Source organism: Carcharhinus amblyrhynchos, chromosome 32 (assembly GCF_965287045.1).
Source record: "Carcharhinus amblyrhynchos chromosome 32, sCarAmb.v2.hapA, whole genome shotgun sequence".
NCBI lineage: Eukaryota > Metazoa > Chordata > Chondrichthyes > Carcharhiniformes > Carcharhinidae > Carcharhinus > Carcharhinus amblyrhynchos.
The window spans coordinates 22,231,332-22,247,537 of record NC_137355.1 but is presented as its reverse complement, the minus strand read 5'-3'; the positions used below and the strand labels follow the sequence as shown (position 1 = coordinate 22,247,537).

The 16,206-nt window shown below is 42.9% G+C and overlaps 1 protein-coding gene across 2 annotated transcripts in view; it reads left to right on the top strand.

Annotated features, from left to right (window-relative positions):
* Positions 1–16,206, top strand: part of LOC145360829 (sorting nexin-1-like) — a 43,563-nt gene that overhangs the window by 12,579 nt on the left and 14,778 nt on the right. For both annotated transcript variants that reach the window (XM_080216318.1, XM_080216317.1), the window contains exons 2-8: positions 676–772; positions 2,488–2,615; positions 4,612–4,687; positions 7,719–7,762; positions 8,821–8,962; positions 9,733–9,811; positions 15,702–15,777. In XM_080216318.1, coding sequence (XP_080072444.1) covers positions 676–772; positions 2,488–2,615; positions 4,612–4,687; positions 7,719–7,762; positions 8,821–8,962; positions 9,733–9,811; positions 15,702–15,777 — 642 coding nt within the window. The remainder of the gene's footprint in view (positions 1–675; positions 773–2,487; positions 2,616–4,611; positions 4,688–7,718; positions 7,763–8,820; positions 8,963–9,732; positions 9,812–15,701; positions 15,778–16,206) is intronic.

Sequence of the window (16,206 nt, the reverse complement as noted above, 5' to 3'; positions counted from 1 at the left end):
CTTTCTCAATGCTCACAGATTGAGGTTTGGGGTGGAGCAGTTGAAGATAATTCTCAACAGGGTTACGGTGGCATGTCTGACTGACTCCTGGTGTTTAACGGCAGAATGATGTGCCTGGAGTTGTGATCTTTTCTGCTTTCCCTCTCTTCCTTCTCCACTGTTTATACTATTATTTTCCTGCTGTTTTAAACTCCAGCAGTATGCTTCCCTTTTCTGTTCTCTTTCAACCTCTCCTCCATGCTACATCATTCTCCAAAAGGTGACGCCTTTAGATTGAAATGGTTGAACCCTTTCGTAGGCAGACTTTTTTTGCTTTCAAAAAGGCAGCAAATTGTGAATTGCTCACCTAACAGTCCAGTTTGGTAGATTAAGGCTCCAAGTAAAGTGTTTGTCCTGTGAGGAGTGCTGGTGTTTGCTAATGAAGTGAATAGAGTGGTTTACAGTAGACCTTCGAATTTCTGCTGAGTGGAGTAAGTGCTTGAAGAGGTGGGGTGAGGTGTAATACGAGGGCAGGGATGTACTTGGGCAATCTGTAGGTCCCAAGCAGCAAAGCTCATTAGTGACCACCACCTTAACGTGTGCTTGGATGAACTTTTATTGTCACTTTTCTAAAAAGCTGTTTGTGTTCCACTGCTTCGAGCTCCAGTTGAGTAAATTTTGACGTCTTTTTTTTAGACCAGCCCTTCAGAGATAGATTCTACAAAAACTCCCTGCAGCAGCTCCAAGACAAATGGTATCCACTCTGATGAAGACGAGCAAGATATTTTTGCGGGTAATGTTTAAACTCCAGTAGTTTGTTTCCAACTGTAAAATCTCTTCAATGTCCGAAGCAGTGTCCGGTCCTGCGTGGACTCTGACATCTGACTGGTGCAGAGAAGACCCTTGGAATTGCTTTGCCTTTGAGCTGAGAAGGGGCTGTGGCTGATGTGTCTTTAATATTAGCTACTTCTCAAATTTGCAACCAAAGTGGCGGTTTCCTATTTTTGATTGCTGTCAGTCCTGATTGAGTGAATAGGCTCCATCCCTCCTGCTGCCTCTTACTAATCTTGAGAGGCAACTTATTGCAGTTTACTTCCTTCATATTGATTTTCTGATAGCAGTTCTGCAGGGCATATTTTTGATATGTAAATGCTGAGATTCTCTGCTTGGATTACCCAGTCTCTGAACTGCTGTTGTAGCTACAGTGCTTGTGATTGGTCCAGTTAGGTTTCTGGTCAGTGGTGGCCCTGGGTTGTTGGTAGTTAGACTTTCTCGATAGAAATTGTCATTGCCTAGCATGACTGTTACTTACCCCATGTTGCTGCCTTTGGGCACGATCTACTTCATTATCTGAAAACATGGCAATCAGTGAATGACCTTCACTTCTGACCTTGTGAAGAGGAGGTCATTGAAACAGTTGAAGATCATTGGGTCTTGGGCAACAGGATGGCACAGTATTAACTTCACTGCCTCACAGCACCAGGTTCAATTCTGGCCTTGAGTGACACTGTGGAGTTTGTATATTCTCCCCATGTTTGCCTGGGTTTCCTCCCACAGTCCAAAGATGTGCAGGTTAGGTAGATTGGTCAAGCTAAAATTGTTCCTTAGTGTTTGATTTGATTTATTATTGTTACATGTATTTACAGTGAAAAGTATTGTTTCTTGCGCCCTGCAGACAAAGCATACTGTGCACAGAGAAGGAAAGGAGAGAGTGCAGAATGTAGTGTTACAGTCATAGCTAGGATGTAGAGAAAGATCAACTTAATGCAAGGTAGGTCCATTCAAAAGTCTGACAGCAACAGGGAAGAAGTCGGTTGTGAGTAGGTTGTTACGTGACCTCAGACTCTATCGTTTTCCTGACAGAAGAAGGTGGAAGAGTGAGTGTCTGGGGTGCATGAGGTCCTTGATTATGCTGGTTGCTTTGCCGAGGCAGCAAAAAGTGTAGACAGAGTCAATGGATGGGAGGCTGGTTTGTGTGATGGGGATAGTGTCAGTGGGATTCATGGGCAAATACATGGGGTTACAGAGATGGGGCCTGGGTGGAATTGTTGTCAGTGCGGGCTTAGTGAGCTGATGGCATCCTTCTGTACTATAGGGATTTTATGATTCTATGGAAGCTAAGATGATGAACCACCAGCAACTATCTTGCTTTTTTTTGGCCACGGTTGCATGGTGAGCAACAGAGTATAAGGTTGAGAGATCTATGAAAACTATTGGAAGAGATTATCATTATTCACAGCAGAGATGCTTCTGAACTGGAACAAAGGCCAAGAAATATACAGAGCTGCAGATTCTGTTGGAATCTCAGTGTGAAAGTGCAACAGAGCTGCACAGAGGGCTGTTCTATTAGGATTGAGTGTCTCAGTCGATAGCTGGAGATTAGGTATTTGATGTAATGGCAACTCTGCTTCAATTTGTGAAAGGTATGTGTTCTTCTGTTGTAGGGAAATGTGGTGAGAGTGATGTGTGTGGTAGGAGCATGTTACAATGAATGCTATCTCCTTTCAGAAGCTACAGTGGAGTTATCTCTGGACAGCCCTCAAAATGGCAATCAAACCAAACCAACTGCTGCTGATCTGACCGTTACAGTTCCACCCAGTGCTGCTATACTACCCCAGACTAAAATATACCAAGAGGTAAGAATTTAATTTGGAGTCTTTTAAATGTTGTGTGCTCTAGGTCTTGATGCAAGAGTTACACCTTAAACATCATGCTATTTCCCCACAGAGCTTCTTCCCACTGATTTGATTTATTATTGTCACATATTAACATGCAGTGAAAAGTATTGTTTCTTGTGCGCTATATAGACAAAACATGCTGTTCGTAGAGAAGGAAACAAGAGAGTGCAGAAATTAGTGTTAGTCATAGCTAGGGTGTAGAGAAAGATCAACTTAATACAAGGTAAGTCCATCCAAAAGTATTGTCAGCAGCCGGGAAGAAGCTGTTCTTGAGTCATTGGTATGTGACCTCAGACTTTTGTATCTTTTCCCGGATGGAAGAAGGTGGAAGAGAGAATGTCCAGGGTGCGTGGGATCCTTAATTATTCTGACTGCTTTGCCAAGGCAGCTGGAAATGTAGACAGAGTCAGTGGATAGGAGGCTGGTTTGCGTGATGGATTGGGCTACATTCACGACCTTTTGTAGTTCCTTGTGGTCTTGGACAGAGCAGGAGCCCATACCAAGCTGTGATACAACCAGAAAGAATGCTTTCTATGGTGCATCTGTAAAGGTTGGTGAGAGTTGTAGCTGAAATGCCAAATTTCCTTAGTTTTCTCAGAAAGTAAAGGCATTGGTGGGCTTTCTTAACTATAGTGTCAGCATGGGGGGACCAGAACAGGTTGTTGGTGATCTGGACACCTAAAAACTTGAAGCTGTTGACCCTTTCTACTTTGTCTGCATTGATGTAGACAATGGCATGTTCTCCTTTTACGCTTCCTGAAGTTGATGACAATCTCCTTCGTTTTATTGACATTGAGGGAGAGATTATTGTTGCTTCACCAGATTCTCCATCTCATTCCTGTACTCTGTCTCATCATTGTTTGAGATCCGACCCACTACAGTGGTGTCTGTCGTCAGCAAACTTGAAAATCGAATTGGTGGGGAATCTGGCCACACAGTCATAGGTGTATAAGGAGTTATACACTACTTTATAGATATCCTTGTTATAGATATAAATATTGCTGTTATAGATATCCTTGGTTTTCTCTGCTGTAAGTGAACATTTTGTTCATTGAAGTGAAATTATATAACCTGTTGCCCACCAGTGCAGGGCATTGCATCATTTTACAGTGTTCTTGAGCTCTGACCCAGATTGTGGTGGCATTAAAGTAGATAGACCGGTCCCCTGAGCTATTCACTATGGTGATGGTACAAAGTGTTTCAGAACCTGTGCTAATCAGCATACTTACAAATGGGCAGTTGTTTGCTGGAGTTTGCACATTGATGCCTTTGCCTATTGCATTTTTATACTGGCATTAATAAGTATGCGGCTACACACACCTGAGCAGCTGATGCTACTTCCACTAGTTTATTGGATAGTGAGCAATTGAAACTTCCTCCCTTCCTCATGGAGTGTTGGAATCAGCAGTGTTTTCTTTACCAGTAGTTAGTTTGGTGTAGGCTAGTGTGTTAAATTGGAACTTTTGGGTCTGTGCAGCTCAGCTTGGCGCTGGCCGGTCCTTTGAGGTGTCGCTATGTGGGGAGGTGACGGCCTAATGGTATGATCGCTAGATTATTAGTGCAGAAACTCAGCTAATGTTCTGGGGACCCGGGTTCAAATCCTGCCACGGCAGATGATGGAATTTGAATTCAATAAAAAATATCTGGAATTAAGAATCTACTGATGACCATGAAACCATTGTCGACTGTCGGAAAAACCCATCTGATTCACTAATGTCCTTTAGGGAAGGAAATCTGCTGTCCTTACCTGGTCTGGCCTACATGTGATTCCGGAGCCACGGCAATGTGGTTGACTCTCAACTGCACTCCAAGGGCAACTAGAGATGGACAATAAATGCTGGCCAGCCAGTGATGACCCTGCCATCTCATTGTACTTTCCTGAGTTTAAATAGGTACCTTCTGGAGTGGAATGTCTGGGATTCTGACTGAGGCATTTGTTTCTTTCCTTTGGCAGCTGGAGGAGGAAGAAATGGAAGAGGATGAGGATCAGTTTGATATGAAAGTCACAGTTACTGAGCCAGAGAAAGTGGGTAAGTCACTGGCCCTATTTCATGCCCAAGACTAACTTGTGTTCAGAGAATGTGAAATGTATGTGGTCAGTGCTCAGCTTAAATATTTGAGGTCATGTGTCAGTAAGGTAAGTTAGTTAACTCTAAATGCTGTGTTCTCTAATTCGAATGATGTCTAAATGACTGGCAGCCAGTGGCAACTCTGTCTTTTCATCTGTGCGCATTCTGAGAATGGTTCTCACTGCAAACAATCTTTCTCCATTGATTTCTAATCTCTGCTGCCCTTACTTTCTGTCCCATAGAGGGGCCAGTCCTTGTTCTGATATGATCCATCCATGTCATGTACTAATGCATTGGCTTCTATTTCTCTTTCATGTTTAGCTGGGGAGGAAAGAACAGGAACATCAAAACTGGGAGAAATTTATCCCTAACACCCATTTCCAAGTTGAATCATCCACAGTCACTGCTGCCCTCTGTTCTGATCTCATCTGAGGTCAGAAGCCTCCCTATAGTCACACCTCTGATTGGGAACAGAGTGGAGAAACCCACCCCACGGTAAGTTAACATCCTGTCCTAGTACATTCAGTGCCTCACTAACCATCACCTGATTTTTATTTTGAAAAGACAAGTGGAATCTTCTATCTATAGGAGGAGCAAAGTCAATGCTACCAGAATCTGAAAAAATGTTCATGATGTACAAAAGAGAATTAGAAGCCAGAGCATTGGTACATGACATGGACAGATAATATCAGAACAGAGGGCAACAGTGCTTGTTTAATCCCTCACTTCTATATCAAATTCCAGGCTTGTTGATCCATCACTCCAAGATTACACTCCTGATCCAAGAGCCGGAACTCCCGACTGAAAGCTCACTTTGGAAAAGGGGATGGTAATGACAAACACACTGTTCACTTTCCTTTCCCCGATTCTGTTTCTCTTTCGTACATCATGAGCATTTTCAGATTCTGGCAGCATTGACTTTGCTCCTCCTATAGATAGAAGGTTCCATCTGTCGTCTTTTCAAAATAAAAATCGGGTGATGGTTAGTGAGGCACTGAATGTATAGGGACAGGATATTGACTTAGTGTGGGGTGGGTTTCTCCACTCTGTTCCCAATTAGAGGTGTGATTATAGGGAGGCTTTAATCCAGGCTCTTCCCAAGAATTGAAACATGGGGAAATACCTGGAAAAGAGTTGTCCTTCTCACACAGCTTAGCAGAGGACTAAGAGCAGCATATGGGGAAGCTGGCTGTCCTTGGGATTCATCAAAATGATTCAGTACATGCACTAATTTAGTCTTTCATGGCTCAGTAACTCTCTGCCTGGATACGTGTCAAACTGGTGCTTGTTGGGCAGGATTTTTACAGAATTTTTAACATGTATGCAATCTCCTCTTAAAGGCTGGCTGGGTTGAAAGATTGAACCTCTTGCTTGGGCAAGGTCATAATTTATTTTTGATGCTGTTAAGTCTGGAGAGCAGTGGTGACATTCAATGGGTATGTCAAAAAACATGCCAGCCCCTAATTTAAGAGAGATCTGAGAGTGAGTGAGAGCACTTCCTGCGTGCACTTTTTGCCTTGTTGGCAATTAGTGGTTGCTATGTACAAACTGCCTTGCATTGTACATTGCAGTTCATATACCAGACTGATGAGTGTAAACTATTTGCAGCAAATGAGCTCTCCCTATGTGAGGCGAAGGATTATTTAACAACATAATGATTTGAAGTGAAGTCTCTGGGTTTACCATTCCCAGTCTGTGTCCTTACTCTGATTCTGAAACTAGGAACCTTGTATCCTGATTAACATAAACCTATCTAGTCTTTTAGAGAAAACACCCACTTGCTGTTTCACCATTTTTCTAATGTAATCCTTTGTGATTCGATCATCCTCTTGTATTTTGAAGTACGGTGGCTTAGTTCTTTTGACTCCAGTAACTTTGGACTATGTTCCTTAGTCCTCATTGTGAGTGTTTTGCTGAGGCACGGCCAGTTTTAAGCTGCTTCTGACCTCGGGAGCAGCATTGGTCAGATGGTGCTGTTTGATGTTAGTCTGGTATTCTCCATCACCCTGATGCCTCCTTGACCTTTGCTAGCAGAATCAGGGGAAAGGAAAGTGAACAATGTGTTTGTCATTACCATCACCTTTTCCAAAGTGAGCTTTCAGTCGGGAGTTCTGGCTCTTGGATCAGGAGTGTAATCTCGGAGTGATGGATCAACAAGCCTGGAATTTGATATAGAAGTGAGGGATTAAACAAGCACTGTTGCCCTCTGTTCTGATATTATCTGTCCATGTCATGTACCAATGCTCTGGCTTCTATTTCTCTTTTGTACATCACGAACATTTTCAGATTCCGGTAGCATTGACTTTGCTCCTCCTATAGATAGAAGATTCCACTTGTCTTTTCAAAATAAAAATCAGGTGATGGTTAGTGAGGCACTGAATGTACTGGGACAGGATGTTAACGTACCGTGGGGTGGGTTTCTCCACTCTGTTCCCAATCAGAGGTGTGACTATAGGGAGGCTTCTGACCTCAGATGAGATCAGAACAGAGGGCAGCAGTGACTGCGAATGATTCAACTTGGAAATGGGTGTTAGGGATAAATTTCTCCCAGTTTTGATGTTCCTGTCCTTGCCTCCCCAGCTAAACATATAATGTAAGTGTACATTAGTTATACTGTCTCTTCAAGAGGGCTGCTATCTCAATGTAGAGAACAGGTGTTTGTCTCTGACCTGTGGCTATGTTGCATCTTGCTGATTTGCTAATTCAGTCCAGATGCAGAGCTGAGAGTTTATCTATAGTGTCTCCACAGCTCTGGTGAAATTGCCTTGGTCAGAAGGTTTTGGTTTTGTTTGACAGGTTGCAGCTGTTCAGCCCAAATCTGTTTGAGAATCCTTCCTTACACTCAGCTACGATCAGTGACTTGGTATCAGGCTGCTGGACCCTACCGCTGCTAATCTGCAGAGCTGCTCTGCTGGCATTGTTGTATATTTATGATGTGATGTTTGGGGCAGCAGTAATTTACCTGGAATAATTGTATCTTTAATTTCACCAGGTGACGGGATGACTGCATATATGGCTTACAAAGTCTCCACTTTGGTATGTATCAGCAGTGTTTGGATAACTTTTTGTGGTAAATCGTGTATCTGTTCTGGTCTATTGAAGTAAAAGTTCTCTTTAAACATATTTAGGATACAAGGCTTGATGCATATTTTAAATGACATTGTGATGTATATGCGTAAGTAGTCTGAATAAGTAAAAGACAACAAGAGAATGCTTGACTATCTGACCCTTTTTTTAGGTAAGATGAAATTCGATAAAACTCTTGGGGCTAAAGGGATATGGGGAGGGAAAGGTGGGATCAGGATATTGAATTTGATCAGCCATGATCAAAATGAATGATGGAGCAGACTCAAATGGCTGAGCGGTTGCTCCTGTTTCTAGTTTCTGTGTTAAAGGTGTGGGTCATAAGACCACAGGAGCAGAATTAGGCCACTCGGCCAATCGAGTCTGCTCCATCATTCAATCATGGCTAATATTTTTCCCATCCCCATTCTCTTGCTTTTTCCTCATAACCCCCTGATCCCCTTATTAATCAAGAACCTATCTATCTCTGTCTTAAAGACACTCAATGACCTGGCCTCCACAGCTTTCTGCGGCAAAGAGTTCCACAGATTCCCCACTCTCTGGCTGAAGAAATTCCTCCTCATCTCTGTTCTAAAGAATCATCCCTTTAGCCTGAGGTTGTGCCCTCTGGTTCTAGTTTTTTCTATTAGTGGAAACATCCTCTCCACATTCACTGTATCGAGGCCTCGCAGTATCCTGTAAGTTTCAATAAGATCCCCCCCCTCATCCTTCTAAACTCCAAGTACAGACCCAGAGTCCTCAACCGTTCCTCATATGACAAGCTCTTCATTCCAGGGATCATTATTGTGAATCTCCTGTGGACCCTTTCCAAGGCCAGCACGTCCTCCTTTGGATACGGGGCGCAAAACTGCTCACAGTACTTGAAATGGGGTCTGATCAGAGCCTTAAACAGCCTCAGAAATACATCCCTGCTTTTGTATTCCAGTCCCCTCGACATGATAATGCTAGTTCTTGGGAAGCGAGTGTGTACCATTGCAGAGATTAATATTATTTTGTATTTTACTTTGCAGACCAGCTTATCAATGTTCAAGAGGAAGGACTTCAGTGTAAGGCGAAGATTTAGCGATTTTCTTGGATTATATGACAGACTCTCGGAAAAGCATTCACAGAATGGCTTTATAGTTCCTCCACCACCTGAGAAGAGCTTAATAGGTATGACTGTAATTTGAGTTTTATTTCCATCCTTCTGATTGTAGAGTGTAGAGCACTAGACTCAGTATTTACTGAAATGGGTTTTAAGTGGTCTTCAAGAATTTAGAAAGGAGGGAGGGTTTGAAGAAGAATGGTACTTTTTAATTTAAGGGAGTAGTTCATGCGATTTGAATCCTCCTCAGTATTTAACACTCACACACAAGACACTGGAAGTTTTTTAAAGTGTAGTTGTTTTCCTTCATGCACCCACTGCCATTCTAACATTCTTAAATACCTATTTCAAAGATTGATGCTAAGCCACAGGAATGATTTAGATGCAACTTTACTTCCCTCGTGAGCAGAGTTGCGCGCTCTCTCTCTCTCTCCCCCCACAGCTGAGTGTGCTATAGAAAGGTCACTTACACAAGTCTTCTGGAAAAAAGAGAAATTGCAGGAAAGATTGTAAAGATGGTTCTAATTGGATGTAATATTTTCCTACATGCTATAAATCTGTATTCTCTTAATAACTTTAAGCAGCAAGAATTAGTCATAGTTTTTTTTTAATGAAATCCAGTTCTTTTGAATTGGAAATTTAAAGCTTTCAAATTGGAATGTTATCTGTGATAATAACCAAATGTAATGGTATCTCGGGATTCTCTTTATTAAAGCCCCTTTTCCTGACTGACAAAAGCCGTAGTGGTACCAATGTAGCCAGGTAACGGAGCAGCTTATCCATCATCACTCTGCTTTTCCCAATACAAATTTCTAACCATGGATTTTCTTTGGGTCAGGTATGACCAAAGTGAAGGTTGGGAAGGAAGATTCCTCCTCTGCTGAGTTCCTCGAACGCAGGCGAGCTGCATTAGAAAGGTGAGTACTGAAGGGCATTGGTGGAAGTCAAAGAAGGTGCAGTATAGCTTCAACCTGCATTTATTGTTACTAAGGTTTTGATTGACAGGGGAGTCGTGTTATGGACAGTAGGCAGGAACACTGAGTTAAGGCCACAGTCAGATGAACAGTGCTCTTATTGAATGGTGGAGCAGGTTTGAAGAGCTGAATCACCTACTCTTTCTTGTGATCCAATGATCTTTCTCTTACAGCTCGGGGCAAATGATGTTGAGCCAGACAGTTTGGTCAGAGATCTGGCTTTTAAGGGAGGGCTTGAAGATGGAGACAGCAAGTTGACATACGAAATAGGAATAGAGAGAGAAAGACCATCAGCCCCTCAAGTCTGCTCTGCCTAAGATTGTGTTTTGTGTTCTACAGTCCTGTCTGTACCCCCCACAACCTTGATCCTTGTTAAGCAAGGGAATCTTATCTACCTCCACTGCCTTCTGAGACAGAGAGTTCCAAAATCATGAAACTTTCAGAAATAAATTCTAATTTCTGCCCTCAAAAGGGTACACCCTAACTTTAAAACCATGGCCCTCGGTTCTGGACCCACTGACCAGAAGAAGCATCCTTTTCACATCCACCTTGTATAGACCATTCAGGACCTTGTAGACTTCAATCAAGTCACCCCTCACTCTGTTAAACTCCATTGGAAACCAGCCTTTCTCTGTTAGACAATCTGCTTATTCCAGGTATCTGTCCAGTAAGCCTCCTCTGAATCACCTCCCAATGCACGGTTCCAGGAGTAGAAGCGTTGAGTTAGAGCAGTGAGCCTTTTGAGAATGACTTTTGTTTGCGGGGTGGTGGGGGTCCTAGGACTGGTGACGAGGGAGTTTTTGGGTGAATGGGATTTGGTAGCATGTGAGGTGATATTGGGAGGCTGCTCAGATGAGTGTTGGCATAGTTGAGCCTGGAAGTGCTCCTTCATGTGGCAGATGGCCAAGCTTGGTGTTGGAGATGGTTGCTGCAGGAGTGGAAGTTGATGGTCTGGTTCTGGTGCCATCTGATTCTGCTGCTGGATTGAACTGTGCAAATGGCAGGAGCTTTCTACTGGACATACTGGGCTAAAGTAGCTTTGTGCATAGAGACATAGAAAGTAGGCGTAGGCCATTCAGCCCTTCAAGGCTGCTGTGCTATTCCACCTGATCACGACTGATCTGCTATCTCAACACCATACTCTCTGACACTCCCTGTACCCCTTCGTGTCTTTAGAGTCTAGAATTCTATCAATTTACATGTTAAATATATTCAGTGACTTGGTCTCCACAGCTTTGTGGGTAGAGAATTCTATAGGTTCACCACCCTCTGAATGAAGAAGTTTCTCCTCATCTCAGTCTTAAATGGCCCACCATGTACCCTGAGACTGCACCCCACCCCCAGGGGCTAGCGGAAACAACATCTCTGCATTCACTCTGTCCAGCCATGTCAGAATTTTATACATTTCAATTTGATCTCCTTTCATTCTTAATTCCAGTGAATATAGGCCCAGTCAACCCAATCTCTCCCTGTCTGACAATCCTGCTATTGTAGGAATCAGTCTGAACCTTCTCTTCCCTCTGTGGCTAGTATATCCTTTCTTAGTAAGGAGAGCAAAACTGCACACACTACTCCAGGTGTGGCCTCACTAAGGCCCTATGCAGCTGCAGTAAGACATCCTTCCTCCATACTTCAGCCCTCTTGTGACGAAGGCCAGCAAACCATTTGCTGTCCTAACTGCTCGCTGTACCTGCATGCTTGTTTTCAGTGACTGGTGTACACGGACACCCAGCTCCTTTAGTACGTCAACATTTCCTATTTCTGCTACCATTTAGGGGGCCAGTGGCATGTGGTATTGTCACTGGAGTAGTCATCCAGAGACGCAGTGCAAGTCTCCGGGGACGAAGGTTCAAATCCTGACATTTGAATCCAATTTTATTTAAATCTGAATTAAAAGTTTAATGATGAGCATTGTTGTAAATCTTCATCCTTACCTGGTCTGGTCTATATGTGACTCCAGATCCACAGCAATATCATCAATTCTTAACTGCCCCTTCAATTTAGGATGGGCAGTAAATGCTGGCCCAGCCAGTGATGCCCATGTCCCATTAATGATTTTTCTTATAAATTAAGTACTACTCTGCTGTTCTGTCTCTCCGTCCGAAATGGATAACTTCACTTTTACCCATGTTATACTGCATCTGCCATGTATTTGCCCACTCACTCAACTTGTCTAAATCACCCTGAAATCTCTCCACATCCTCTTCTCCATTCACATTCCTGCCAGGTTTTATATCATCAGCTAATCAGAAATATTACATTTGGTTCCAAATTATTAATGTAGATTGTAAACAGCTGGGGTCCAAACACTGATCCCTGTAGGACCTTACTAGCCATTGCCTGTCACTTTGAAAAAGTTCCATTTAGTCCCACTGTTTCCTGTCTGCTAACTAATTCTCAATCCATGCCAATATATTACCTCCAATCCCATGTACTTACTAACCTTTATCAAAAACTTTCTGAAAATCTAAATACACCACATCCACTGGTTTTCCCTTATCTATTCTACTCGTTATATCTTCAGGAAAAAAAAACTCCAGTAGGTTTGTCAAACATGATTTCTTTCTCATAAATCCATGTTGACTTTGTCTAATCTCTTTGCCTTTGGATGGAAAGGGCAGCCTGAGGGCATATATGTGGTGTTTGACTACCTGGCTTTGAACTTTGGTGTTGACCTCGTGTTGGAACATGAATGGGGACAGGCTGAGAATCCAAAGTCCCTAACTTTCTAAACACGGACTGAGATTTTCTGTCTGCTTTGGATTGATTGTATTGGTTAAAAAGCTCAGCCATCGGGTTAATTATAGAGGAAAGATGATCTGTGTTAAGGTAGCATTTAACAAAGAGCTAGGTTTTGTTTGTCTGTTTCCTATATGATTTTGAAGTGTCTCACTTAAGTGGAACAGACTTTGTGACAAATACACAGTCATCAGGCTCTTTATCTGAACTCGAATGTTAAAAGTGTGCTTAAACTGGGCAGCACAGTGGTTAGCACTGCTGCCTCTCAGCTCCAGGGACCTGGGTTATATTCCTGGCTTGGGTCACTGTCCCTGTGAAGTCTGCATGTTCTCCCATGTGTCTGCACGTGTTTCCTCCCACAGCCTGAAAGATGTGCTTGTTAAGTTGCATTGGCTGTGCTAAATTCTCCTCCCAGTGTACCCAAACAGGCACCAGAGTGAGGCAACTAGAGGATTTTCACAGTAACTTCATTGCAGTGTAAATGTAAGCCTACTTGTGACTAATAAATAAAACTCCCAGCCTGTCCTAACGCCTGTGACTGTGTTACAGCACACAGTAAATAAGAAAGGATTGTGCTGGTGTGGCCATGTAAAACTTTTAAGGAGACTGCACTCATTTTTAAAAAAAGGAACTGATTTGAATAACCTTTAAATCTTAAAGTGAACACCATCAGTAGCTTTGATGCCTCCTGTAGAATACAACCTGTTAAAGAGTTAATCCTGAGTTCAACTCCAATACCACTCTGGTGCTGAGTGATGTTTGGCAAGAGTGCAATTTGTAAAAGGATTTGTTCCTTTTTTTTTCAGTTTGCTGCTCAGTGGGGAATATTCTTTCTTTTACCTAACTGTGTTCACCTCTTTGTTTCCGATTGGATTAGTTTGCTTTCCTTTGCAAAGCTTTTCGTAAACTTTCTTGGCTACTTGTTCAAAGCAGCAACAGCTCAGTCATTGGTTGGTGTGCGGATTGGGAATGAGCTGCTGCTTTTCAGCTTCAGCCCTTTGAGAGAGCTCTGTGTCAGATCCTCTTGCTGCTCTTTAATTGGCTCTGGTTGATTGCAGTGCCAGCTTGATTCCTTACTCACTGTGTTTTGGATACTTGTGGTAATTGTGGTGATGATCCAGTAATGAAGGCTGAGGGGGAAGAGCAGAGAAGCTGTTGGAATGGCATCAATTATATAACTGCCTTGGGAGTGGAGTAAAGTTTCTGGCCATGGAATTATGTATGTCAGTGTAAGCTGGTCTAATGTCTGAAATTTGCCAAAGCCAGTTGTCTTTGCCATGTTCAGCTGCTTTTGAATTTGTAAACAGTTCAGAGTTCGCACACTTTTAAGGCTCAGCTTGGTGTACAATCATACAGTGACTGAAGTAAATATACAGCTACCGCTCTCATTAAATCTTGCTGGCCTCCTCTTCTCTCTCTCTTTTTTTTCTCTCTCTCTCTTTTTCTCTCTCTCTCTCTCTCTCTCTCTTTCTCTCTCTCTCTCTCTCTCTCTCTCTCTCTCTCTTTTTCTCTCTCTCTCTCTCTCTCTCTTTTTCTCTCTCTCTCTCTCTCTCTCTTTTTCTCTCTCTCTCTCTCTCTCTCTTTTTCTCTCTCTCTCTCTCTCTCTCTCTCTTTTTCTCTCTCTCTCTCTCTTTTTCTCTCTCGAGTGCTTTCCCCCCGCGCCGCTGCCTCAACGTGTCCCAGCAGCCTTTCTGAACAGAAGTCATCCTGATAATGGCAGTGGTCTAGTCATGAGTCTGGTTTGTGCTTGCCAGGATGGAATCTGTTTTGGGCAGTTATCACTTGCCTCTTGAAGCATGCCCTATCCAGGCTGTAATTGATAGGGAGTTAGTGTTTATTCCTTGAAAAGATTAGTTATCACAAACCGCTTCCTTGAGACATTCAGGGTGTTCTCCACCACTCCATCTGACACACAGGGTTTAATGGCTTACAGGCTGTCATTGAGCCAAACTGCCCATTGCATTCAATGTCCATTACTCTTCTCATTGGGATTCAGCCGTTCTTCCAAAAATATCTTTGTTTCTGTGCATCTAAGGAGTTCTCTAGTTAGTTCCTCTGCCTCTGCTAGTGTGGTTGGAGCAGGGAGGAGAGAGGGAAAGGGAGTATCCAGTGTTGAGCAAATAGATAAAGTGGGGGCAGTGAAATTTTTTTCTTGCTTGCATAGGACTCTTGCAACAGCACGGTACTGCAAACAATCAGGAATGTAACAAGTGTGTGAGGATTGAAGTATCAGGGTAAAGAAGTCTTACTTCAACTTTTACAGGGTATTAATGAGGCCACCCCTGGAGTGTTTGTGTGCAAGTTTCATCTCCACGAGTAAAGAAGCCCTTTGAAGGAACGCAGTGAAGGTTTGCTAGACTGGCTCCTGCACTGTAGAGATTATCCTTTGAGAAGAGATTGATTAGACTATTCCCTGGAGTTTAGAAGATGAAAAGTTCTCATTGAAACATATAAAGTTCTGGATGCTGAGTAATGTTTCCCTGGCTGGGGAATCTGGAACAATGGGTCACAGTCTCAGGAAAAGGGGGCAGCAGCCATTTCAGACTGAGATGAGAAATTTCTTCATTCAAACAGTTGTGAACTTTTGGAATTCTCTACCAGAGAGGGCTGTCGATGATCAGTCTTTGCTTTGCGATTTTTGACTATTTAAGGGGATAGTGCAGGACGGTGGAGTTGAAGTAGAAGGTCAGCCGTGATGCTGGGCAGGGCAGGCTGGAAGGGTCAGGTGGCTTGCCATTAATTCTGATGCCTAGCTGGAGGTGTATCATTCCTGACCACTTCTGCATTTTGTGCAGTAGGTGGCACCTGATCCATAGTTTACTCAGGAGAATGAAGCTTTTCTTCAGCTGCTTTCTGCCTCGTGCACTGTTGACTTTTGAGGTTGACATTTAAAATTCGAGTGTTTCAGTGAGAGGATATTACAGACTGCTGTCCATTATGCTCTGTTAGCCTCAGTTTTACAAATACTGGTATGTTTACAATTAATTGTAAAGTCTAGAAAGTGTAATCAAGTGTGTACAGATGTCTGGTCACAGTCAGTTCTCAAAAGAATTATCTTCAGAGAGAACACTCAACCCTCTGGTTATTATTACAGATATCTACAGAGAATCATCAAGCATCCTACACTTATACAGGATCCTGATGTCAGAGAATTCTTGGAGAAAGATGAGGTAAAGTCTTCAATTATGAAGGATTGGAGAGTAACTAACTTTGTTCCTCTTTTCAGAAGGTCAGAAGAGACAATCCAGAAAATTACAGGCCTGTGAGCCTTACCCCAGGATGTACTCACATCTGGAAGACTTATTAGTGATAGGCAACATGGTTTTGTGAAGGGAAGGTTGAGTCTCTGAATTCTTTGAGGAAGTGATCAGAAAAGTTGACCAGGGCAGTGGATGTTGTATACATGGACTTTTGTAAAGCCTTCTAAGGTTCCTCATGGCAGGCTGATTCAGAAGGTAAAGTCATATGGGATCCGAGCTGGTAAGATGGATGCAAAACCGGCTTGGGCATTGAAAGCAGAGAGTAGCAATGGAAGGATACTTTTCTGACTGGATGTCTGTGACAAGCAGTGTTACACGAGGATCAGTGCTGAGCCTCTG